The 25,692-nt window shown below is 39.5% G+C and overlaps 1 protein-coding gene across 3 annotated transcripts; it reads left to right on the forward strand.

Annotated features, from left to right (window-relative positions):
- The first annotated feature begins 815 nt into the window (after nt 1–815).
- Nucleotides 816–24,746, forward strand: tbc1d5 (TBC1 domain family, member 5). 3 transcript variants are annotated; one of them, XM_032581286.1, is made up of 23 exons: nt 816–910; nt 8,917–8,968; nt 9,646–9,763; nt 10,332–10,389; nt 10,510–10,618; nt 10,774–10,863; nt 11,654–11,728; nt 12,836–12,903; nt 12,990–13,092; nt 13,804–13,892; nt 13,983–14,033; nt 14,139–14,208; nt 15,478–15,650; nt 15,743–15,885; nt 16,279–16,385; nt 18,297–18,382; nt 19,056–19,378; nt 19,595–19,657; nt 20,867–21,075; nt 21,183–21,282; nt 21,447–21,526; nt 21,624–21,905; nt 23,521–24,746. In XM_032581286.1, exons 3-23 carry the CDS (start codon nt 9,664–9,666, stop codon nt 23,791–23,793), a joined length of 2,652 nt encoding a protein of 883 aa, XP_032437177.1. In that variant the 5' UTR covers nt 816–910; nt 8,917–8,968; nt 9,646–9,663; the 3' UTR covers nt 23,794–24,746. The 3 variants fall into 3 exon arrangements, with proteins under 3 accessions (XP_032437177.1, XP_032437179.1, XP_032437178.1); XM_032581287.1 differs by lacking the exon at nt 816–910 and adding an exon at nt 1,295–1,316; XM_032581288.1 differs by lacking the exon at nt 19,595–19,657.
- Nucleotides 24,747–25,692: the final 946 nt, after the last annotated feature.

Consider the following 25,692-nt stretch of genomic DNA (forward strand, 5'->3'; position numbering starts at 1 on the left):
AGGTTTAGAATAGAATAGAATATACTTTATTGATCCCCAAGGGGAAATTGCTTATTTGTTGAAAGCTACTAAAATATAAATATACCTAAGAGTTATAGACTTCCTTCCTGAACCTATTTGCCCCCTGGATGGATGAATGAATTTCAGTTTTATTATATTGATTATATGTACAATGAAAGAAGAAAATATGGAAAGAATGAGGCAAAAGATTCTGAATAAGTATGTCAATTAACAATCAGTGGTGAAGAACCGTGGCTCATTTTTATTACTAATCTCCAGTAACCAAGTCCTTTAATGATCCAGGAATTTCTTTACAAGAGTGTAAGGACAAAACTTTTAGACAGAAGAAATAGGAAGAAAAATCATTTTAGGATGAGCCTTCACCATAAACTTGTGGACAATTTTAACATAAAGTGTTCTGGAAAAACAGATAAACATAAGACAACCTAACTCTCTTAATTTATTCTTATTAGAATTTTTTTTCACAGTTCACAAATTCCTAGTTCATCCTTTATTGAACAATGTGACCTTTAGGATACACAGTTCCTACAACTGTAGTAAATATATTTATTAATATACTTCATGGAGTATTTCTTTATGACATGAGTGTTTGCACTTGTTTGGGGACTCCGCATCAACTCCAGTAACGTTATCAGCTCGTCTAAAACTTGTTACAGCACAATTTAAACCACTCACCACATGAAAAGCGTCAAACATCTTGCTCTGAATAAAAGAACAACTAAGAATTTCCTTTTGGGCTGCATAAAAACGTCACATTTAATGAGCTTCTTTCCGCTGATCACGTGACCAGTCAGCTGATCTGCAGCATACCCGCCTGACCAGCTAGTGTTTACAAATCAGCAGTCAGGCTCACAGCATCAGAATGAGGGTCCCTGCATGATCCGGACAGGTATGTGAACAACATTCACGCCTCTGTAACGACTCGTATTCACGCTTTTGAACGTGAATGTGAGGACGGTATGGCTACCGTCCTGCTAACCCTGGCTCGCGAGAGGAGGAAATGCGCGTGTTACAACTTCGTCTCGTATCAGCGTGTGTCGGAAGTAGCGACTGGGCCCGTGCACTGGTTCGTGTACGTGCTAATAGCCTAGCTAGCGACATTAGCTGTGCTGTCATCTCGGTTCATGTTCTGTGACAGCTGACGGCTGCGTTTGGTGGTGTTCCGGCTTTTCAATTAGTTTAGCCTTCATTTTGCATTGTAGCAGCTGGAGGCCACATGTTAGCGAAGCTATTGTTCGGTTTTGTAATATCCGAGTGATGGCTGCGACTTTCCCACAGCGCAGAAAGAAAACTCTGTGAGCATGTTACACTCAGTGTTTATTCTTTGCTCGTTTTATGACCTGTATAGCATGATACTGTGTCACAGTTGGACTTTTTGCTCTTTAGTTTGTAACTCGAAACGATCTATAATCGGACTGATTGCGTACAATTGGATTTCAGTTTATATTTTCTGCAAACCACAGGTGTCAAACTCCAGTCCTTGGAGGGTCGCTGTCCTGCAACTTTTAGATGTGCTTCTGCTGCACCACACCTGAATAAAAATAATTAGGTCATTAGCAAGACTCTGGAGAACTGATCTACACAAGGAGGAGGTTATTAAGCCATTTCATTCCAGTGTTTTGTACCTGTGGCACATCTAAAAGCTGCAGGTCACCGACCCTTGAGGACTGGAGTTTGACAGCCCTGCTATAAACTCATCCTGACAGTATTTTGCATGTGAATTATATGAGAACATTTCTGGTTGATAATACTGATTTATTTTTTTGGTTTTTGCTTTTGATCCATTACAATTTTCCTCTTCTTTTTTTTAATAAGGAAGTGACATTTGCTTCAGTTTATTTAATAGTAAGTAGGTTTTGAAATTCCAATAGCAATTCAACGAATTACAAAGATTTTCCTTATGTGTGGATTAAAATGTATGTTTTTTGATTTGCGAATGCATCATGCCACGTCAAATTACAGAGTGCTGCTTGAATGGTTAATACTCCTAATATTGCAGGAATTCTTATTTTTGATTAATTTATAGAAAGGAGTCTAAAATATCAGATTTTTCATCATTGTGGCCTTCTAATCACTGATCAAGACATCTGTCTGTGTAGAATAAGTAGACCTCCGCTGTGAGGTTTTCAACAGACTGCCGACATTTCATATTGTTGCATGATCAAAATTCTATTATTCCAAGGGTTAAAACAACTTTGCTGTGTGTACAATTAGCCACCTGATTTTCTTTTTAAAAGTAATGGCCTAATAGAACAGCTGAAGGACACTATTAGAAAATGCAGTTTACTTTCTAGAAATCTCATACACCTTTTGAGGTTCATCTGACCTAATGCAGCATTTCTCTGATGCTGAAAATGTTAAGGAGTCCTCTCCACTTAGTAACCTCATCAACACCAAAGAGCGTTTTTGTCAGTGCAACTTGCTAATGTTTACGTGTGTGTTGCATTCACTGTTCGCAAAGAAGTGTGATGTTTAGCTTACGACTTTCTGATTGCTAATTAGTTCCAGTGGAGTTGCATGGTCTCCAGTAACCCTGTTCTCATGGATATGATTTCTCTAATAACAACAGATTTCCCTTGCGGGCAAAACTTTTAAGTCTGTTTAACTTTTTTACTGTTGTTCAGGAGTCATTTATCAGCCGCAGCTGACAATGCGGATTGCTGAGCATTTTCAACGGTTCAGCAAAAGAATCCTTTCATTGTCTCCTTTGCACAGCACAGACAGGATGCATGTGCTAAAACGATTGAGCGAACCCTAATAAAGTAGTTAGGAGAGAAAAAAACTATCCCCATCTATTTTTTTTTTTATCATAACCCCTTGCGGGTATTCAAGCCCCCAGCTGGCCTACTAGTCTTCAAGTTCATCCTTTAAGCACAGATGTGCACTAATTGAATCAGTCAAGACTTGGAAACTTCATGGTATTTTGTAAACGCCATGATTCTGAGTAAGTTCTCAGCTCTTTGCAGAGCATGTGACTGTAAAGGCTCCTGAGCTCTCGCTATGTGCTGAACTAAAGACATGTGAGTTTGTTTAGCTGGGATGTTTCTCTTTGACTGATCCACAGGCCACCTTTTTTAGTTTTCGCAGCTCCTCTCATCATGCATGTTTACTGGTTTTCATTCTGCAGCAGTCTACTCTGACGAAAGTGGATCTCGTATTAAACCGATTTGTCTAATTCAACTGACTAATCTGGCTGTAGTTACAAAAATAGTTTGGCCTTTTTGTTTCTTTATGGCACTGAGGAACGTAACACTTTATTGTGTTTTGTTATGTAGATTTATGCAAGTCCTTTAGCTTGTAGGTTTCTTATCAGCATCATATGTCCTTCTCTCAGGGTTAAGTGAATCTGCTAATTAGTTTAATCGTTTTATTCATAGACATCTAATATTGTTCCTTAGTGACTCTGGAATATTCTCTTACTTTAATTAATGTTATGTGCTTTTTTGTTACTACAGAATGAATAGGAGCTCAGATGGAAAGGAAATAAATGTGAATCCTTAAACAAAGCATCTTTTTTTTTAAACTTGAAATTGTTTTGACAGAGCAAGTGAGGCCAATATTTTTTTTTTCTTGCTTAAGGGCAAAAAAGGTGTGCTTACATTCATTCTTTCTCTTGCTTCTAGATGATTCTGCACTAGACATGGGAAGTAATTCTTTCTGTAAAACTGCAACAGTTTCACCCTATATTGATACCTATATGAATCCAAAACTTGAATTGTTTCACATGATGTAATTGCATTATTAAAGCAGGAAAACAATTATTTCCACTGCTGCGCTATAAAATGTCATAATCATTGTTGCACTTATGTTATCTTTACTATATCTTCACTTTGGTGAACACATAGTGGGTTTTTTTTTCCAATCAATCAACCTTAGGTCAGAATTTTCCACTTTTCATTGATCTGCTCTGATCAGTGGACCAGAAAAGTTAGGTTCTCCCTCACCCCCTATTCATTAAATGGGTAAAAAACTTGGGAGTTTCTCAAATTTTTGATGTATAAGCACATCAACCAACAGCTTTCACTTTCAGACAAGAAAAGGCTTGATCAGTGCATCACTAATAAACACCTGCTAAATTTAGCAGCATGACTTTTTGCAAGTTTTCTTTTCACGGGTTTTCACGTCAGTCTTCCTTTTGCTCTTATGTCAAATAACTCTGGTGTAACAGGTGATGCTAACAAGATAACTAATTTCAAGTAGACTTGTCATCCGGATGTTGTTTAGACGTTTAATATAAATTTAGAATATTACCTCAGTGAGTGATTTGTGCCTTTAATTTCCATACTTCAACTATTCAAGTGTTATATGACATTGTTGCAGTGTGATCCATAGACTCTGTTCACACTGGAATTTTTCTGTCATCTTGTTAAAAGGGTTTTAAGTTGTATGAAAGACGGGACAGACAAACGTCATCAGTTTTGAATTCGCAGCATTTTAAAGCTTGCCTCGCCTTTATGCCAGAAGCTGGTCCATGCCTGTGGGGGGGGGGGAACTAAACAGAAATCAACAAACCTTATGATTATCACCACACGAGTCCTTCCAGTTCACACTGAAAAGTGAGCTCAGACTAGCGCTCGGCAACACGTCTCTTATTTACCTTGCCTTCATGTCCCGCTGTGCTGACACAAAAAGTGGCTAACATGTCCAATTATTAGTTCCTGTATCTTACAACCTATTCATAAACCCTGGGCTTCATTATTATGGGAGTGTTTTACTGTTTGTTTTTTTTTCTCTTTGTTAAAATTTTATGTCAGCTACCTTCACCCTGAGACTAGTTTTCCCAGCAGTTCTATAACAAAGCATTCAAATGAAGAGAGTGTTATTAGCCTTTAATCCTGAGTGAATTTATTAGAAATATAAAAATAATTTTTAAAAAAAGTCAGCTTTTCTTTCACTGTGACCAAAGTTGGATTGGATGTTTCGGTTTGGACAATTTAATTTAAGAGTCTCTCTGAATGGCATTTTCGAACCTGATTGTTTTCTCTTTAGTTAGCCGTGATTTCAGGCGATAACACAAATGCTGTTAATCACAAAAAATGTGTAAGAGCAGTGCTTAATTTCCCTGTGGAACTGCAACAATCAGTCAGGCAATCTGGATTTTTGCATTTCAGTCTTTTTGTTTAAACATTTCAGGAATGAAAAATATACCTTGAAACAGATGGACTATTATTTGTCCATTAATTTATTCATGCAGTTCATTATGAATTGATTTGACTGTCTCGTAAAACATCTTTGCTGTTAATTATTGAAGTTACTCTAGTTACGGGGGATTAAATAATACACAATCTGCGTTGAATACTCTCAAAGTTTTCCAGCGTTCAGTTGTCGTTTTACAGCAGAGGCGTCACTTTACACCAGATTGTGGAACCGCACAAAGGCCTCAAGCCTGAAGCCTTTAAACGTGCATCTTTCATCCAAACGACAGACACATACGAACCTTAGAAAGTCTAGTTTTGGAGAGAAAATGAAAAAAGCATGATGTGTGTCTGCAGACTGGCTTGTGGAGGAAAATGATTTCTCTTAGTTTTTAATATGAATTGATATTCATTACTACATAACCAGATTTTTAATATACTTCTGCCCACTCAAGCAACTATAAGCCAGTTTTGTTATATTGTTCAAGTAAGGTTAAGAAAAAACCCTGCCAATATTAGAGTTACCTTTTTCAGCATTCCTCTATTGTTCTCTAGCTGTGGATTAGTTCTGATCATTTACTGGGAAGGAGAAAAAAAAAATGAGCCGACTCAAGGAGAGCATTAGTCTCTGAGTGGGACAGATGTTTTCTAACAAAACAGAGCCATGCATTATTCATACGATATCATTTCTATATTCCTGGCATTTCTTTGCCAATCTGTCGAGCAGTGTTTCATCCACATGGTTAATAGGTTTTAAGAGGCCTCTTTGTTTTGGTTCTTTCCACAACTAATAAGGGGAAAGTCTGTGAAAGAAAGACCGTGCTCTGCAGATCAGTGCTGCTATTCTGCAGAGCTTAGCTTTAGTTAAAGCATTATCATAAACACTGAATAATCTTAAATTTTGTAGCGAATGAAAGATAAATAACTGGGTTAATCTAGAGTGTCTCGAAGACAAAGTTCAACTCGTCTAAGAACTCGGCAGGGATGAATGGACTCATGGTTTACCTGCTTGGTATTTTAATCCAGTTTTATTTCGGTCTGGTTGGTTGCTTGTGATTCAGTGCTTCTTTAAAATCTGCTAAATCAAATGATGTGACCTTAAAACTTGAATAACGGCCACACTGATAAATGCTTGCTGAGTAAACCAAACGATTTTCCCTGTTCAGATATTTTTTTAGAGCAAAGAAAAGAAGTATTGCTGTTTGGGTAAAATACTCTAACACAGGGGTGTCAAAGTCCAGTCCTCAAGGGCCCGTGTCCTGCAGTTTTTAGATGTGCCACAGGTACAAAACGCTGGAATGAAATGGCTTAATTACCTCCTTTTTGTGTAGATCAGTTCTCCAGAGCCTTGCTAATGACCTAATTATTTTATTCAGGTGTGGTGCAGCAGAGGCACATCTAAAAGTTGCAGGGCAGTGGCCCTCCAGGACTGGAGTTTGACAAATGTGCTCTAACATAACCATGTTTACAGCAGAATTGGCAACTTGGGTTTTGAACAGCTCTTCTTATGCCACAAAAACGAAGATTTTAGACTTGAAGTCTGGAACTTATGTCTGAACTTATAATAGCAATAACAATACAAAAATATAATTTTTTGAGTGGCACATCAAGTACAAAACTTGACATCTTAACCTCTAAATAGTGATGTCTGTCACACTTTAACAATATGGCATCTTCCAATGTAAACAGCGAACATGTTGAGATTTTCTCGTTGTTTCATGCTGGAAGGTTTTCATGGAATCAAGTGATACTCACATCTTATCCTACATCTTGTTCTCTTGCCTTTGAAGCTGGTGTTATTTCAACCAAAGACGCTTCCTACTGAAACATTAGCGCTTGTTGTTCATTTGGAAATTAGCCATTTTGGCTGCAACTCAAAACTCAGAACTTCATTATTTATTTTTCACTTCGTAGCACATCTTGGAGTACGTCAGATTTTTAAATGTGACGACAGAAGCTGATTTAGAACATGGCTTCTGAATAATGTTTTTTTGCTTGAACCAAGTAAAATAGCTCCTCCTCCTCCCCCTGTCTAGAGGACTATATAGATTTTGAAGCAGTGGGCAATAAAAACACAAACTTTGCCACATGTTTAATACACTAAGCCACTTCAATAAGTTCCTCAATCTGATCACAGTTCCTCTAAATAAAAGCAGTTCCTCTTTTGATTCATTCGGAAATTTGTCATCGACATGTATTGACACATTGCTACTGTCTTTCTTTGAGCGTAAATGTATATACATATATTTCTTTTGGAGTAAATATTATACGTCAGTTTCAGGTAATTGGGTTAGAAACTGTTAAGATTTTGCTTAAACTTGAGTTCTGACTTGTGGGCATCTGAGATGTACTCAGGTTTGGACGGGTTGTATGCGCTATACACTGAAAAGAGCTTCTGCTTCTGAAGAGTTGCATGTTGACCTCCTGAATTTGAAAATCAGTGTTATTTGTTTAGATGGGGTGCAAAGAGCATTTGATTTGATTGCATACATTCTAGATTTATTCAACATGTAAATAGAAAGCCTTGTTGTGTTTTTTAAAAAAGGAAAAAAATCTCTTCATCTGCACCTTTTTTTTTTACAGTTTTATTCAGTAAATTAGAATTTACGTCCCGATGAGTCTCGCTTTGTCAGATTAAGAGTATCTTTTAATCATGTGTTAAACATACTCATCAATAAGCCCACATTGCTATTTAAAAAAAAAAAAAAGTTTTTCTTATATAATATTCTCATTTTAAATGTCACTTTTCAGTAACTGTAAGTGGAAAGTCATCATAATTAAAATAAAGGTTTTCAAACATCCATCTCCTTAAAACAAATGGGCTTTTTAAATAATCTTCTAATTTATTGAATGGCTCTGTACTGTTTAGATCTACAACCCTAACGGAAGGCTAACGTTATGTTCGCCATGTTTCTTAGAGAAGGGGAAATAACTTCTGAAACAACCGTTATTCAACAATATTCAATTAGAAAATGTCAAGTTACCTCTGGAAAGTGTGACTTTCGAGCATCTATGTTCACACATTACCATCGAGAACGTAACTGGCTCTGCACAAACTTGTTTTGTAACCTAAAAGCAGCGAGAGAAGGTTTGCCTCAGGGTGGCCTTCTGTTTGGATGTATCAACATACCTCATCGGGGAAGTCGGCTCCTGGCTCTCTACCCATCTCCCTCTTAATGACCCAGATTCTCTCCCTGTTCTCAAAAGTTGATGTTGCCATGATTTCTTTGATCCTTCGCTGCCCAAAATGCAGACACGTCTCCAGCTGAAGAAAAATCCGCCCTTCCTTTTAGGTTTCATCTTGAAGTAGTCGCAAAGGGGGAAGGGGAGGTGAAAAATGTCTCCTATTCATAAGAAAGGCTGTCGATTAAGTCTGACTATATACTAGTTTGGGACCTGGTTGGGCTTCGGATTCATAAAGAACGTTTTATAGTTCTTGTATTTCAGAAACACCTCCATTTATTTCCTAGTAGAAGGAAAGTCTGGCATCAAAACATTTAAGTGATGCATTTATTTGCTTTTCTAATGACTTCATTAGCTTTGTCGACTCTCTTCATATATCAGCGTGAGCTCAGTGGAACCTCAGACATCTCCGGTGCTTCTTGTTAATTTCAGTCATTCTTCACCGACTATAACTGCTGTCAGAGTTCTGTGAAGTCCCTATCAGTTCAAAGAAGATGGCGTAGCCTTGTTTTTTCTTTCTTTTGGTTCGCTTCCCTTTTTGTCGACGCATTACTGATGTGATACTTTCCTCCTGCAGAAACATCCTGGCTTTCTGAGTCTTGACCTGGGAGAATCTCACGGCTTTGTCGGTAAGCGCTCAAACAAGTTAAAAGTTGATTTTTTTTGTTTGTTTCTTTTTTAGAACAGATCAGATTTTTTTTTCCAAAGCAGAGCTCAGGTTTTGCTAAATCTACTTGGTCAGACATGATGAGGAATGTTAGTGATGAAGTTTAGTTGAATATCCTGAAAGTTTTTGACTCATCTATTAGTAATCTGCAAAATAATTACTATTTTTTTTAAATAAAAAAAAAAAGTAATTATTTTTACTATTAAAAATAATAGTAAAAATTATTTAATAACTGAAAATATTTCAGTTTTCAGACACAAACCGAAATATGTTTAACTGTGATTTTGATCTAATAAATGATGACCAACATGGGGTAGAAAATGCACACATTTACATTTTCTTTTTGTTTTATAACAACAACAAAAAATTAAAGCAACTTTAGAGAGATTGGCTAAGAATTCATATAAATGCATGCCAGATTTTGCATATTTTTCCTTGCCAAGAACAAGAAAAATCTACCATTCTCATTTATGCACTACTTTAAGTACTGGTCTGTTACATAAAGTGCAAATAAAATACGTTGAGTACCAAGTCATAATGTGAATGAACAAGAAAAGGTTCAAGGAGTTTGAATATTTTTAAATTGCACTGTAAAACGGTGTTTTTAGTTTTGTTTTTGCCTCACTTTTCTCATTCTAGTCCAGCTGGGCCGCAGTCATGCAGCACCCCAACTTTGAGACCCGCCACCCGCTCCAGACAGACGAGCAGCAGGAGACCGGTTTCGACCCGCTTCACAATTTCAACAAAAATCGCAGCAGTATGTCAAACCCTGAAATGATTTGATCCGTTTCTAAAACGACAGACGCCTAACGAGCTGGCTCTTTTTAGCCAGTTGAGGTTCACGACAAATGTACAAGCCAAAATAAAAATAAAATGAAAACTGACTGAGATTTGAGTCACAGGCGAGACGGGGTGAGCCTCAGGGCGAAGGATGTTTTTAGGTTTATGTGGGAGAGAAAGAAAATATTGTGGAACTGATGAATATTCATTGTGAGCGTCTCTGTGGAATGATCTACTCCTTTAACTAATGCTGATAGACAGCTCTCTGACTTGAATGCTTGTTTACCTGCAGGCCAAATTAGACGTATTACCGCCATTAAAGAGCAAGAGGCAGTTTGCCACTTTGCTTTCTGTCATGACTTTCCCCCGCTTCTGGCCGTTTCTGCTGCATTGACCTTAACGAAGCCAATGAAAACAAAAAAAGAACCAGTCATCTTTGGAGGCAGCTTCTGTTAGGAGTTTACAGAAAAAAATATCATCAAAGAAAAATGTATTTTTGTTTCACTTTCCAGCACTAACACCTCCCTCTTGTGGTTACCTTTCAGGAGGCTCTCTTGATGGCAGCTTCTCCTCCCAGCCTCAGTCCACCTTCCTCTCCTACAGGTCTGTTCTTTCAGTTTTACTTGAACCTCTTCCCTTCTGGAGGACACTGTTGATTAGTTATGGTGTCGGATTTGGGTCGAGCCGCCCAGAACCCCTAATCGCCTTTCTCCTGACGTGCAGAAAAGAATGGGACGACTTGTTCCTCAACAGTAATTACCTGGCCAGGATCCGGCAGGCTGGCCTCAACGGTCGGCTGAGGAGTAGTCGCTTCCGGAGCGTTTGCTGGAAGGTAGCCGTCGAGTCGAGCAGGCCGTCTGATCGAGTTTTGATTAAATAATCTATTTTAATAGAACAGAGTACTTTTGAGGAAAGTAGAAGCTCAAAGTTTTTAGTCGTGGAGGGTCAGATTTCGGCATGTTTCAATTCGATATCCTGTGTTGGCAGCTGTACCTGGAGGTCCTTCCTGAGGACAAGGGCCAGTGGATCAAGAGGACCAAGGAGCACCGGGCTCAGTATGAGAAAATCAAAGAAATGGTGGGAGTGCCATTCTCCTCAAGATTTAGTTTATTTTTATTTTTTTTACTATTACTGCTTTATCACTACATAGTTTTTTCCCCATGATGTGTTTTATGATACACAGCGCCATTCAAATGGCTAAAATTGTTTTGTAATCAATCTTCGACCTTTAATGTACGACACTGTCATATAGCCAGGTTAACACTTCCCTGGGTAATGTCTTTAGAAGTTATTTTCATACATCTACATAGTGTTTTTTCTTGATGAAGCCCTGTATTTTGTACTCAGCGAATACATGTTTCGCTGACAGTGAAATTCTCTTGGCATCCAGTATCTTAGCATGGTCTTTAATCTTTGTTCTGTGTTTACACTTCAGGTTTTCCCCCAGTGTATTTTAGGCCTGGCGGGCCACCAGGCTTTACTTGGCTAAGCATTGCCTATTTATTTAAGTTTTTTTTTAAATGTTTGCATGTTTAAGACTTTATAGCTGGTATTGAAGTATTAAGTTTCCAATCTTTCAATAACGCATAATTATCAAGTGATATTTTCAAATTTCTCGTCAACTTTAAAAATATTTTAACTGAAAAACACGACGAGCTCCTGGATGAATGACAGCCCTAGCGCCCAACCAAGTTTTCTGGGGAAAACCTTGCACTTCCACTTTGCAAAAAAGAAAAAAAAGAAAATAATTGTCTCAGTGATTGAACCTAGAAGCTGGCTCTGTTTCCCGAAAACAAAATCTACCAGATCGTGTGTAGAAAGCATTGTAGTCCTTCATCTTTCTGTCTTTATTGTTCATTTGTCACAGCACATCACTAACCCCCGTAAAGCTGCGGGCCAGCAGGACCTGGTCGTCAACAATCCGCTGTCCCAGGATGAGGGGGTGAGAATTTGTGCTTTTTCGTCGGGTTTTGTCTTTGTCTTGGATGCTAATGAGTGAATATTCTTAGCAAGTCACATTGACAACATCCTGATCCCTCAGCATTGGTCCCGGAATCCTAATAACAGTTGCTCCTGTACTTGTTGGACAGTTTTTATTAAATAATCGTGTCAAATCTTTATGTGGTAAACAGCTGGAAAGCAGAATGTAACGTATGTAAAATGTTTTTTATGACAACCTGCCAGATGTTGGTGCAAATAAAGTGTTTTATAGTGATTATAGAGCTCAATATGCAGTAACAGGAAGATGGAGCACATCATCCTAGTTATAAAGTCCTTACACTGGCTCCCTGTAACTCTGTAGACTTTAAAATACTGTTGTTGGTTTATAAATGACTGAAAGGCACCAAAATGCACTAAAGATCTGTTGTTGATGCATCAACCTTCCAGACCTCTCAGGTCTTCTGGTTCTGCTCTGCATCCCCAGAACCAGAGAAGCAGCATTCAGCTTCTATGCACCACAAATCTGGAACAAGCCTCCAGAAAACTGCGAAACATCTGAAACGCCGAGTTCCTTTAAATCAAAACTGAGTTACCAAGCTTGGTAGAGTTGCTTTTCAGCCATAACAAATGGAACATTGACCAGATGTGTATGATTTTGCTGGTGGCACTCATAAAGATGTAATGTTTTACATCTTTTGTCTTACATGTTTTGTTCAATTGTTGACTGCGTGGTGTTTTATGATGTAAAGCACTTTACACTGCTTTGCTGCTGAGTTGTGTACAAATATACTTAATTGATTAATACTCACCTTAAGTTAAATTCAACAAAACGCACTATGTTTTCGTACTTTGACCCAAATTGCATAAATTTTTTTTCTGGAAATTATGGAAATGTTGCCTTAAAGTTTTCTGATGCTAAAAATCTCCCTACTAGAGAAGTGAGCATTTTATTCATTTATATCTGTCTTCACAAAAGGGATGAGCTTTTGTTAATCCATTAATTTATTCAGTCACTTATTATTGTATCTAATTAATGTGGCTGCACGTTTATTTCTCCTGCTACAGATCCTTCAGATTTGCCTAATCTGTGTCGTGTTTTTGTCCCCAGAGTTTGTGGAACAAGTTCTTCCAGGATAAAGAGCTGAAGGGGATGATCAAGCAGGACGTTTTTAGGACGTATGCAACCATGTGTCTGTTGGTTTTTTTTTAAACTTACATTTTCTGCTGCATGAAATCACACATTTGTTCTTATGCTCCTTCAGATTCCCTGAGATCTGTTACTTCCAGAACGAGGATGTGAGGACCAAGCTGACCGACATTCTCTTCTGTTATGGCAGAGAGAACGAGCAGCTGCTCTATAAACAGGTGTCACCTTTTGTTTTCTTTTTTTTGGCTGAGTCATAGTGTTGATGATCATGATTTTTGGATGGATGAGGTATCTAAAAGTGTAGGATTTATTTTCTTAATCTATTTTCTTTCATAATCTCTTTTTTTTCTTTTCATTCTTACTCTTTCCTTCTTCCTTTCTCTTTTTTTCTTACTCTGTTTCTTACTGCTTTTCCCTTTTTACTCTTTTTCTTACTCTTTTTTACTTGTACTGTTACTTTCCTTCTTACTTTCTTTCCTATCCTTCCTTTATATTTTACTCTCTTACTTGCTCTTTCATACTCATTTCTTTCTTCTTTTTACTCTTTCTATATTTATTCTCTCTCCCTTCTTTTCTTAATAGCAATTCTTGCTCTTTTCCTTTTCTGTCTTCCTTTTTTCTTCCTTTCTTTCATCAAGCTGAAGAACAAAATGCCTCCGTAACCTTATGGTTATCAGTGTCAGTAACAGGAGCCAGCGAATAAATAGATGGCTAGTAAAACATCTACCGGTACTTTCCAAACTGGAAGTGACACATGGCGGGGCATTGGCTAATAATATCTAAATTAAAGCTGCCATCAGGAATTAGAAACCTCGTGCATCATTATTAAAAAGACTGATCACAAATGAAGCATGCTCTTCCATCTATCGCTACCCTTATAGCGCCATCTCTCTGTGTGTGTGCGTGCGTGCGTGTGTGTGTGTGTGCAGGGGATGCACGAGCTGCTGGCCCCCATAGTGTTTGTGCTGCACTGTGACCATCAAGCCTTCCAACACGCCAGCGAGACGGCCAGCCCCAGGTCAGTGTGTGCTGAATCCGTTCCCCTTTAGTTCCAGCTAACGTCCGCTTCTCTGCAGTCGGCAGATTCTGATTTTCGTTTTCCCTGCAGTGACGAGATGAAATGTCTGTTGGATCCTGCGTACCTCGAACACGACGCCTAGTGAGTGCAGAGCGCATTAAGGTTTTTGGCTTGTGACAAGTGTTGTCGTCTCATTGCTTGCCTCTCTCGTATCCGCGCCTCACTCGTGCCCCGTTCTGCGTTCAGCGCCATGTTCTCACAGCTGATGGAGACGGCGGAGCCGTGGTTCTCCACCTTCGAGAGGGAAGTGAGGAAGGTCAGTGTGATTGCGCTTCGAGAAACGGCGCTCTGTGATTGTGCCGCATTAGATTACACCGACATTAAGTAATAATCTTGAATCAGAGGCCCTGCTTGATTTGATGCCACTCGGCCTGTTGCCATGGTAACCGCTGATGCAGTTTAATGTGCAGGTTACCAGAGGATAAGCAAATGCTTTGTCAGACATAAGACTGGCTGTATGAGTTTCTAATATCTGTTTAATACAAAGACAGCCGTACAAAGAGATACATTTTTTTAATAATTTCTCGAGAAATTATTAAACAGACGCATTTCACGGGAATTTTGTCCTGGAAAAGGCGCCACTGTCCGCCGGTTTTTGCGCCGCTTGAAGTGAACTGCAGTAGAAAGTGGGAAGCTGGACCAACTGTAACCTGATTCAGTTCTGCTGTGGCGTCTAAAAGCAGACCACGAACGTGGAGGCTGTGAAGTAAAAATTAAATTACTTGCTGCATAGTTTCATATAAAACGATCACGCTCAGTTTGGCAATTTAGGAAAGGCAAGCTGTGCTGCTCGTAAGAGAAACGGCGCCTACAAAGGCGATCGGTGCAAATTCATAAGTATACAAGCACAGAAAGAAATTCAGCCACGAGGGTTATTGTAGACAAGACTGAAGATAATAATGAAAGTTTTGAATTTAACAACAAAACATTAACTCTGTTTCTTCTTCACATGCTTAGTACACTTTGTATGGCTGTAATGTGTTAAAATGTAAAAATGTTCAATCTATTAATAAAGTCCTGTTGTCTGCAGAATTGAATTGAAAGTTAACCTATCAGAAATAACGGTTCATCTTTGTATAACTTGTATTTTACAGTATTACTGTAAATCCAACTGAGAATCTTTGGAACTGGTGTTTTCAGGCATCCACTCGGACTGAGTTTGAGCTTTTTTGTAAAGAAAACGGCCAGATATTCGATCTCTAGATTCACAAAGCTGGTAGAGACACACAAATAATGGCTGTACATATTTTTCACTCAGACCGGGTGAATTAAAATGCATGTCTCACTATTTAAATCATTTTTTGTAAAAATAAACCAAGCAATTAATCCTTTTCTTTCCACTTACAATTATGCAGTGCGAGTTGTTTTATCACGCAAAATTTTCATTAAAAATGCACAAGTTACAATGTGACAAAATGTGAAAAAGTTTGACCGCTAATATTACTTGTGCTAGATGCTGTTTGTTCGCCAGTCCGGTGTCATGCATGTTAATCTGCCCGTTTCATATGTTCATGTTTCTCCGCAGGGTAAGGAAGAAATGCTCACCAGCATCCCCTTCGCCCGGCCCCAGGACGCTGGCCCGTCTGTCGCCGTGGTGACCAAAGTGAACCGCATCCAGGACCAACTGGTGAAAAAGCACGACATCGAGCTCCACATGCACCTGAACCGGCTGGAGATCGCGCCGCAGATCTACGGCATGTCAGTAGCTTCTCCTTCAGCTTAACCTTAATCTTTTCTCGTCTCTGCACAGACGCCCCTATTTAGTTTTTTTTCCCCTCCCTGTCCCTCAGTCGGTGGGTTCGCCTGCTGTTCGGCCGTGAATTTCCCCTCCAGGACCTGCTGGTAGTGTGGGACGCTCTGTTCGCCGACAGCATCACTCTGGATCTGGTGGACTACGTCTTCGTGGCCATGCTGCTCTACATCCGAGATGCTCGTACGCTCCATTTATTGCCCAGATCCTCCAGTGTAGAAGCCATGTGTTGGCCTTTGTGGCATGTAATTTGATAAGACACTTGTGAGCTGAAGAATCACATTTACTCTGCTTCATTTAATCAGATGAGGTCATATTTCATGAAGCAGAAGGCAGCGATACATTATTTCTGCTATACATATAGGCAGGTTGGGTTATGGTTAAGTTTTTTTTTTTTTTCTTTCTTAGTAATCTATTATTACCTGAAGATGCGTTGCATTTAAATTTGCACTTTAAAATCTGCAACAGAGACAGAACATTGATGGTTTTTACAGCTTGTGCAGTTTTGTACCAACTTAAACCTGTATTAAAGCGCAAAAAATAGTTTTTTTTTAACACTTGTTTTTGTTTTCCCAGTAATCGCAAGCAACTTCCAGACCTGCCTGGGATTACTGATGCATTACCCTCCCATAGGCGACATCAACGCTTTACTGCAAAAAGCTCTGTTCCTCCGAGATCCCAAAGTAAGCTGACATTACACCAGAAAAGCAACGTTTTGTTGACCGTCCCAGTTCGCCTGCTAAGTTCTGTTACATCTCCACTCCGTTCAAATGGAGAACAGAAAGTGAGCGGTGTCGAAACAAACATGGAGAGTGTTGCGAGTCCTCAGAGTCGAGGCCGTGTCTGCTCCTGCTTGAGAAGGGATTTGCTCGACTCTTCCTGTAGCACAAGGAGAAGATTTGCCAAACTTAACCGCCCACATGGAAAGCAGTGGGTGGGAGTCCTCCAGCAACACTGTAACCAAAAAGACATCTTGTTGTGCTGCGACACTGTGAATGAATGATAAGGAGAAAAAAAAAAAAAAAAAAGTAAAAAATTGGCGGTGAATGTTTTATTTCATCACACTTCAGCTGTTGGGTGGTTTTGACCGTGAGATCCTGAAGCGCTGGTTGGAGATTAAATTTCAATAAACTGTATGGGGTTGCCTGGATACAGCAACTAAAAATTTAAAAACCAACACCAGGCATCAATACTGTGATGTCAGTTAGATGAGTCAGAATAAATACTGAATAGATTTCACATAATTGATTATGAATTACATTTGTGTAATTTTATTGTATATTATCTGAAATACCTCTGCCAATGGAAAACATACTTCAGGTTTATAATCTTTATATGGTCTAAATTGCTTTTTTTTCACCACAGTGACATAAAAATGATAAATATTAGAATGTTTTAGAATTTATATATAAATTCTCATGTATGTAGGGGTGTATGTGTGTGTGGGGGCGTGTGTGTGTGTGTGTAATTATTTTTATGCTGTGTTAGAAAAAAATAACAAATGAGGAAGATATTTTGTGCTCAGTGTTTTTTGTTTTTTTTTTTACCTCTGGACCAGGTGCTTGGTAAAATAAAAATATTCCTTTGCGTTTAGCTTTAATTAAACTTAACGAAGTTGTATGGATGAAAAAAACAAAGAAAAAAAAAACCCAGCAATAGCCATAGTAACAATAAAAATAGAATTAGGCAACCAATAAACTATGGCGATATAGAAATGCTTTTAGGTCAGTTGGGCCTCATAAAATATAACAGATTATGGCCAAAATAAATTCAGATAACCTGCTGCAGATGGATATTATTTTAGTCATATAACTACATTTCTTTATTTTGATAAATTAAATAAAATGACTTAAGATTTTAAGTTGTTAAGCAGGTGCAAAGCCTAATCTAAAGTTAACACAAAAGTAACTTTTTGCCTTCAAAGGAAAAACACTAAAAAAAGGTTTTCCGTTCACTCTGCTTTTCATTGGATACAAATGCTCAAGTCAAAAACTGTGAACCCAGACGGGAAAAAGAAACAAAATTGCCCAATTTGTGCCTGTTCTGAAGTTTTCTACATGAGTTTGATTATTTTTCTATTATTAAAGCTCTTCAAAATCTAGTAAAAGTTTTTCTTTTCTTTTTTTTAATCCTTGCTTTCAATTTTGTGGTTGTTGAGTTTTAAATTGCACTGTGATTATAACTGCATATGAAGTGAAATGTTCTGAAAAGGCCCAGTGTCGCATATCGGGATGAAAACGTTGCAGTTCCCACAGTGAAGGTGCCTGGTTGTTGCAGCAGCTGCTTCCTCCTGATACTGATACTACTCCATCAGCAGTATCAGATAATGTTGGGACCGTCTGACTATCTAATCCATCCAGCCTCATTTCTCTGAAACCTGTGAGAGCAAAGCACTGCATTGTTTAATACTGGGTTGATCTTAAATTTCGGTCGGGCATTCGTCCAACATGGTGTTTTACAACCTGAATTAGCATCCTCTGTGACTCAGAGGTGTTTCTGTAGTTATGCAGTCATGCATGGCCACAGTTTGTAGGTTGTTTCGTCTGATCTTCATCACACACTCACAGATTTATTATTTTCTTTCTCTCATGTAGAATAATCCACGCCCGGTGAACTACCAGTTTCAGCAGAACCTGGATTACTACAAAACAAGAGGAGCCGATCTGATGAACAAGACACGGTACAGAGATTTTAAGAAGTTTGGTTTAAGCTCCAAATATACATGGTGATGTAACTTCAGTTGGCAGATTTTAGTTTATTTATGAAAGTGTTATTAAAACCAGGAGACAGTGTGTCTGGTTTATTGTGACCTTTTCATTGATTCGTGTTTCTCAAGTCGCTCTGGTTGGTCTCAGTTTATTTAGGTTGAAGCAGCTACTTTAACCCTTTTTCTCTTTTAAATATTTGACTTATCTTCAAGTAAGGTCTCAAAAAGTATAAGATTGCGATATTAGACTTTGTTTTTGTATGTTACATTGGGTTAGCTATAAAATGTTACATTTTAGAAATGCAGTTAGAAAACATGGATATATTCCAAGAACTTTCAGATTTTTAAGAATCCGTCATGTTTTGTGAAAATGTAAACTGAAGCACATGACTTGGTCTTTAGGATAATAGATAATGTCCTTTTTGCCTATGTGGATTCATATAAAAAACATTTATATTTATGATGATGTAATCAACTTGCCGCCAATCAAAGTCATTCAGTTTTTCCTTGATTGTGATCTAGTCGCTCTTTAAACACATCAGCATGTTTTGATGGATGACATAACATCAGAATCTCTTCATCATCCTGGACAAAGTTCCAGAGTCATTTTTCTGTTCATATTTTGCTGTCCCGTCTGTATCCATAGGTCCGCCTCTACGGCGAAAGCCGCTCCGTTGAACATCAACAAAGTGTCCAGCAGCCTGCTGAGCTTCGGCAGGAAGCTCATCGCTCCGGCCATGTCGGGCGTGCCCAGCAGCGTTGCCCCCATCAACAGCGAGGTGTACTCCTCGTCCTCCTCCTCTTCATATTCCTCCTCGTCCTCCTTCACGCCTCCTGCCTCGGCGCCCGCTCTGTCTCACCCGCTCGCTGAGCCCTCGGCACCGCCGCTGCCGCAGACGCAGGTCCGAGGCCAGACGCAGAACTACCGCCTGCTGAAGTCTGAAAGCATGCCGGTCCACCTCGGCAAAGGTGAGGACCAAGAGACGGCGGGGAGGTGACAAAGTTAATCAGGACAACCAACTCCTCCTGCTTTTCTCCCATATATTAATGTGTATTTTTGTTCCCAGTTAAAACACTAAAGTCTTCTCTGCATGTTCTTGTTAACACCGACCACCTGGATGTGTGTGTGCAGCCACTGGGGTGTGTGGTTGTGGCTACATCAGCTTTGACTCTCCTGTCTGTTAGATGAAGTTTCAGGTGCAGTGTCTCAGGGCTCTCTCCCAGAACAGACTCTTACTGACACACAAGGTAACCGCTACCAAGGCAACCGCTTGTGTGCCATGCAACCCCTCCCGCTTCCTCTCCCTCAAATTTAGCCATGCTTTTGCAACTCCATTAGCCTCTTTTCAGCAAATGCGTCCGTTCCTCACTCTTCATCCGTTTGCTCGTGTGCTGCTGTGTAAAATGCAACATGTTGCTGTAGAACAGACTCCGAGTCCTGCATGTGGATGTGACTGTAAGCCTTAACCAGCAGGGGGCGATCACAGCTTGAGTGTGACAGATGAGTCTATAGCTGCCATAAACACTGTGTGAACTGTCATGTTTTTAATGCTGGATCTGATGGCTGTAAATATGCTTTGAAGTCACTGATGTATGGAATATATTTATTAATAGAGTTGCACTTTGTAGGATCTCCGATTCATGTCAAAATAGATCTGGTTTGTAGATGTTTCACTACAGCTAGTAGGTGGTATGTTCTGATTATCTTTAAATTTATTTTTTCCGACTCTGTTAGTCGTAACAGAAATAAACCCTTGAAATATATTACTCTGTGTGTAATGTGTCTTTAAATAATGAGTCTCCCTTTTTAACCCTGAACTATCATGAGGACACCAATGTCCTCATGGACCCACTGACTTACATTCATTTGATCACATCCACGTGTTACAATGTCCCACAATGTCCCGAATTTTAGTCGATTCCTCCATCTGCATTTTCCCAATTACTAAAGTCGGGAGAACCAGAATGTTGCGGAGTATTTTTAATAAAAATGTGTTAAACAGTTCTTCTTTCTTTCTTTTTTCTTTCTTGCTTTGCTTTTTGTGATCAGCTGGAGTCAAAATCGAAACATAAATTCTGTTAACTCGAAAGCTCAAAGTCTGGGAGCGGTCAATTGAAGGGCAGAGTCACGACTTTTAAAAAATTTAAATTACAAATTACTTGTTTTCTGATATATATTGAAACCCTGACTTTAATGCCTAAAAAAATAAGCAGTTATTCAAAGGTTTTATAAAAAAAATTTAAAAAAATTATTTTTTAATGAGATTTCTCTTTTACTAGCTATGGAAATTTCATAGTTCATCTGCTGTGCTTCATTTGATTACCCAGACAACAAGAATGAACAAAATATACTGCTCAGTTTAATGTTTTAAGGAACAAAAATATGACTCGAGTTCATACATTTATTTTATATTTTTTTCAATCTTCTCCCCTTTTTTTCCCCTCCATCTTCCAAAGGCCAAAGCTCCAGGACGGTCAGCTCCTCCCCCAGCACGGAGAGCCTTTCTGGTGGGCGGGGCCAGTCCTCTGCGTCCCCGCCTCTCCCGCCCTCCAGAGGGAGTGATGTCAGCTGCTCGTCTCCTCCCCTCTCGGCCACCAAGAAGGAGTCCTTCTTCAACATCACCCGCTCCCGGTCTCACAGCAAAAGCATGGGCAAGAAAGAGATGGTGAGCTGTGCGCTTTGCTTAGCAGTAACCTTTTATTCCTAGCCTTCATTCGAGCTTTGTTGTGGGTTTATTTTATTTTATTTATTTATGTTTTTGTTCATCAAAAGGACGAGGATCTGGAAGCCCAGGTGTCCTTCCTGCAGGGCCAGATTAACGACCTGGAGGCCATGAGCAAGTACTGCGCCAAGATGATGAATACGCACATCTGTGAGTTCCGACGCGGCTCCTTAACTTATTTATTTCCTGAGATAAAAAAACACAATATTTATCTCTACATCTAAATTCTTGTCGACATTAAGTGGGGTCAGGATGTTTACGTTTTGTAGAACTATTTGATTTGGTGGCATTTTAAGAAAGGAACTTCTCTGCAGGTAAAATCCAGGAAGTGATTGTGCAAGAGCACCTGGAGAAAGAAGATGAAGTCCTCATCTCTTTAGCTGGACTTAAACAGGTAGGGGAGGGAAACGTATTTTAATTACGGATTCTACAGTTTGACTCTCCTGGCTTCAGCTTTTTCTGTTTGTTTTTATGTGATAAAATGTCGTCAGATCAAAGACATCCTGAAGGGAGCGCTGCGCTTCAACCAGAGTCAGCTGGAGGCCGAGGAGAACGAGGAGATCACCATCGCCGATGACCACTACACCTCCACCGCCGCAGCGACGGAAACCTCCCTGGACAGCGCGCGTCACCATGGCGAACGGCTTCAGGGAGGCGACGGCACGCAGAGCAGAGACTTCTATCTGGACCGGGGCGCGAGTACGGACGAGAAGGATGAGGAGGAGAAGGAGGAGGAGGAGGAGGAGACGGCGACGACCCCGCCTGAGCAGCAGGTCATTAGATCGTCAGTCCTCCTCTTGACAACTGCAAAATTATTATTATTTTTTTTATATATCACTTGAAGGTTAGTTGTGAAAACAACTCATGTTTATCACTTTGGGATTTTATGTGCTAGGTCGGTTTTAAAAGATTGGTAGCGATAAACATCTGAAAAGTGTGGAATGCATTTGGAGTCAGTACATTTAAACACTTTTTTACTAAAGCCACAGCAACAAAACGGTTAGAATTTGTGCTCAGCATTGTTGCGTAATCATTTTCTCTCATGCCCCCCCTGAATTGACATACTATTGAGAATCAGATCATATTTACTTATATGTACAAACCACTGGCACCAATTCCATAACATTATAATCAAAACAGATTAATAAAATGAGTTGCAGCTCATTTTATGAGCCTCAAAACGAGTTCCAAGTTCAGTTCATTGACTCAGTGATTCAATGTGTGTCTTTAGATTAACACAGTCAAACTTTTTAAAAACTTTTAATTGGCAAAGGTAATTAGTACATTGATCACATAAGTTACCAATGTTTTTTATTTTTTGGCAATTTCTTTAGGCTTTTTTTTTTTTCAAAAGGTATAGCTTTTTAACATTGTGCAAAACTTGCAACAATATTGATTACAGCAGCTTGTCAGAAGTGATGAAAATTGCGTAACATTTTGCATTCACAGTAGGCTTCCTCTGTGCCTTGTTTCTCCCCCCCATGAGCTGCAGTTACTCGTTTACGATGTAGTTTTGCTTATTTGTTTTTAATATGACAATAAAGTGGTAATGAGTACACACCAAACTGCGTTAAACTGAGGAATACTAAGCATATTATGAAGATATACTTGGCATCGGTTTCACAAATGAGAAAATAATCTTTTAACACATCAGCATCAAATTATCAGGACTTTGAAACAATTATTTAAACGACAGTCCGCTTCGAAGAAAGAACCACGGATTTGCCAAACTGGTCATGTCGAATCTTGATAACTCCACCGAAGCTTTATTTTTTTTTCTAATAATTTTACCGGCAATGTTGCGTCTTTGTACTGCCAATAGTATAACTATACTCGTAATATTATGACTTTATTCCTATATTTAAAAAAAAAATCATAGTCCGGCCCTAATACTTCATATTACTTCCTTTACTTACTAACTTCTGACTCGGTGTTTCTACTGTAGGGAGATATGTTTCAAAACATGCGCGCTTGTTTCCTTCTTTAGGTTCGCTCTGCTTAGAACAGCTGTAAGCTATTTCTTCCACTGCCTTGCACAGATGGCCTGTTGATTAATTTGAACACTGCCGCCACCTGGTGGCCGGAGGTTTGTTTGTCAAGCATGAATAAAGACAAAGTTCTGTTGCTTCTCGTGCAGGAAGTACTGAGGTTCGACAATGTTAAAGTTTGCCACAGACTTTCAGTTGGATTTAAACACGTGAAGGCATTTTGATTTATATAATTCATTTTTAGATTTTTGGCTGCATGTGGCTGTTCTGGTAGAAGTGAACCTCACTACAGTGTTTTGCAGCCTCCTTGTGTATCATCATCCATATTCTCATCAGCACTGAGCATCTCAGAATAAAAACGGTTATATATATATATTCTCTTTAAATCTCCTGCCTACAGGTGGCGTCGTCTCTGATCTCCGAGAGAAAGAACTGGGACGATTACATCCTGGTGTCTCAGGACGGAGACCTGCCAGCCGAAGGGAGGGAAGCCGAAGGAAAGCTGCCGGTGAGGCGAGGGCGCGCCGCTGTGCGAATGGAGCCCGAAGGCTCATCCGGGACTTTTCACGACCCTTTGATGACTGGCGCCACATCGGGCTCCTCCAGCCCGGAGGAGGGCTCCACCAACAGCAAGGACTCCGACTTCACCATAGTTAACCCTAACGACCTGTGAACGGACGGCAGTTCTCCCTCTCTTGCACCCGTTCTGGAGGTCTGATGAAACTGAGTTCACAGGGTAGGGAACCACCTGCTGTTGGTGCCATACCACTAAAAAGTTGCACGTGTGGACTGTGACATGGAGAATCACACACGCCCCTACTCTTCATCTCTTTAGCCGTCATCTGTACCATGCGAGTCCTGTCTGAACTGATGCTGTAAGCTGTCTCATCCAATGCCTGCTAGGCCTTTTTATGGGTTGCTTCTCCCCCCCCCACACCTGTTTCCTATTGTGATTATTGTAGTGCCATTCTCTGTAGAGAGAGGGCGCTGTTGGACTGCTTTACTCAATCACTACACGATTATACTGAAGGACCTGAGACTGCAGTTTTCCTGCAGGGGAAAACTTTCTCCTCCTGCTGTGCTGTTTGGGAGTGCGAGGATGTTTTTGTATGAATGCGGAGATCCAGCCATACTTCTGCCTGTGGTGTGTAAGGGTGTGTGTCCTCGTGGAGGACGGCGTCTTCTCTGATACTGTAACAAAAAGGACGAGGTCCTCCGCGTCGCCGTCGAGGGCAGCTTTCTCCCGCTTCTAAACCAGTGCCTCTGACCATTCTTCTCTCAGCCAAACAAAACCTAACTCTGTGATCTTATTGTTTTTTTTTTTTGTTAGATTTTTTCTTTTAATGGTCTAGAATGAATATTTTTTTAACCCTTTAGATGATTGATTTTCAAGATAAAGTGATTAAATTAAGGAATGAGTCTGATTTAATTTTTTTGTTTTGTTTTTAGATCTTATCTAGTTGTGGACATTTTAATGTAATAACTCGGTTCTCGCGTCGGATGTGGGTTGTTCTCCTGTTCTGTGCGAATTATGTGCGGCGGCACGCAAAGAATGTTCCTCCAGCTGCCCTTTCAGCATAATTAAACCTAGATCAATAAAACTATATTGCTCTTGCTACAAGCTGACTGCTGTCTGGGGAGTACTTCTCTTACTTTTAAAACACATTAAACCATTGAGGTTGAGCGGATTTTGTTTTACCCAGCTGTCCACAATATGCAAATGCTTTATTCTCATCTGCATGAATAATGTTCAGTTGTCAAGAAACAATCAGGGCAATCTTGTTTTGTAAACATTTTTAACTTTAGTTTTGTGTTATGTAGTTGTAAGAAAATTTGATGAAAATGTCTTGCCCCGTTTGTTAGCTTTTTTTTAATTAACCCCATATATTTAAAGAAAACAATCCAAACTGTATCTTGAAACGAATTTGCTTCTGCTCTGGAAAACTTTCGAAAACCTTTTTCTTAGAGGTCCAAAACCATCAAGATTCATTATTTCTCAGTCAGTAACTCCCAACACATCCATTGGTGCTACTACCGAAGCATGGCTCAAAACTGAAATCTGAACGCCCCCCACAAATGTGGTACAACTCAATGAATCCGTCTTCCTTGATTTAATCAAATCTGATACAATTCTCCAAAATAGTTATAAAATGAGGGAAAGAACAGCTCTTCTGCAACCTCTAATAGGTTTTCTTCCAGGATCTAGATCAGGGGTGTCAAGGGCCACTGTCCTGCAACTTTTAGATGTGCCTCTGCTGCACCACACCTGAATAGAATAATTAGGTCATTAGCAAGGCTCTGGAGAACTGAAGGAGGTAATTAAGCCATTTCATTTCCAGTGTTTTGTACCTGTGGCACATCTAAAAACTGCAGGACAGCGGCCCTTGAGGACTGGACTTTGGCACCTGTGATCTAGATTAATCCATATTCCCACACCATGATGCTGCTACCACCAGTTTCCCTGGAAGACGAGACGTCCGGAGTCGCCGCAACATGTTCTCTGCAGCTTCTACAGAGTCACCATGTGAGGTGTTGGAAAATTAAATCTGAACACTTTACAATTTAATTACAT

Source organism: Xiphophorus hellerii, chromosome 13 (assembly GCF_003331165.1).
Source record: "Xiphophorus hellerii strain 12219 chromosome 13, Xiphophorus_hellerii-4.1, whole genome shotgun sequence".
NCBI classification, from domain to species: domain Eukaryota; kingdom Metazoa; phylum Chordata; class Actinopteri; order Cyprinodontiformes; family Poeciliidae; genus Xiphophorus; species Xiphophorus hellerii.

Bases quoted from the DNA above. Each gene is read 5' to 3' on its own strand.
- tbc1d5 (XM_032581286.1), top strand. From the start codon at position 9,664: ATGCAGCACCCCAACTTTGAGACCCGCCACCCGCTCCAGACAGACGAG. The intron at 10,619-10,773 runs GTAGCCGTCGAG...CTGTGTTGGCAG, and splicing joins TCCGGAGCGTTTGCTGGAAG to CTGTACCTGGAGGTCCTTCC. The intron at 13,893-13,982 runs GTCAGTGTGTGC...TTTTCCCTGCAG, and splicing joins AGCGAGACGGCCAGCCCCAG to TGACGAGATGAAATGTCTGT.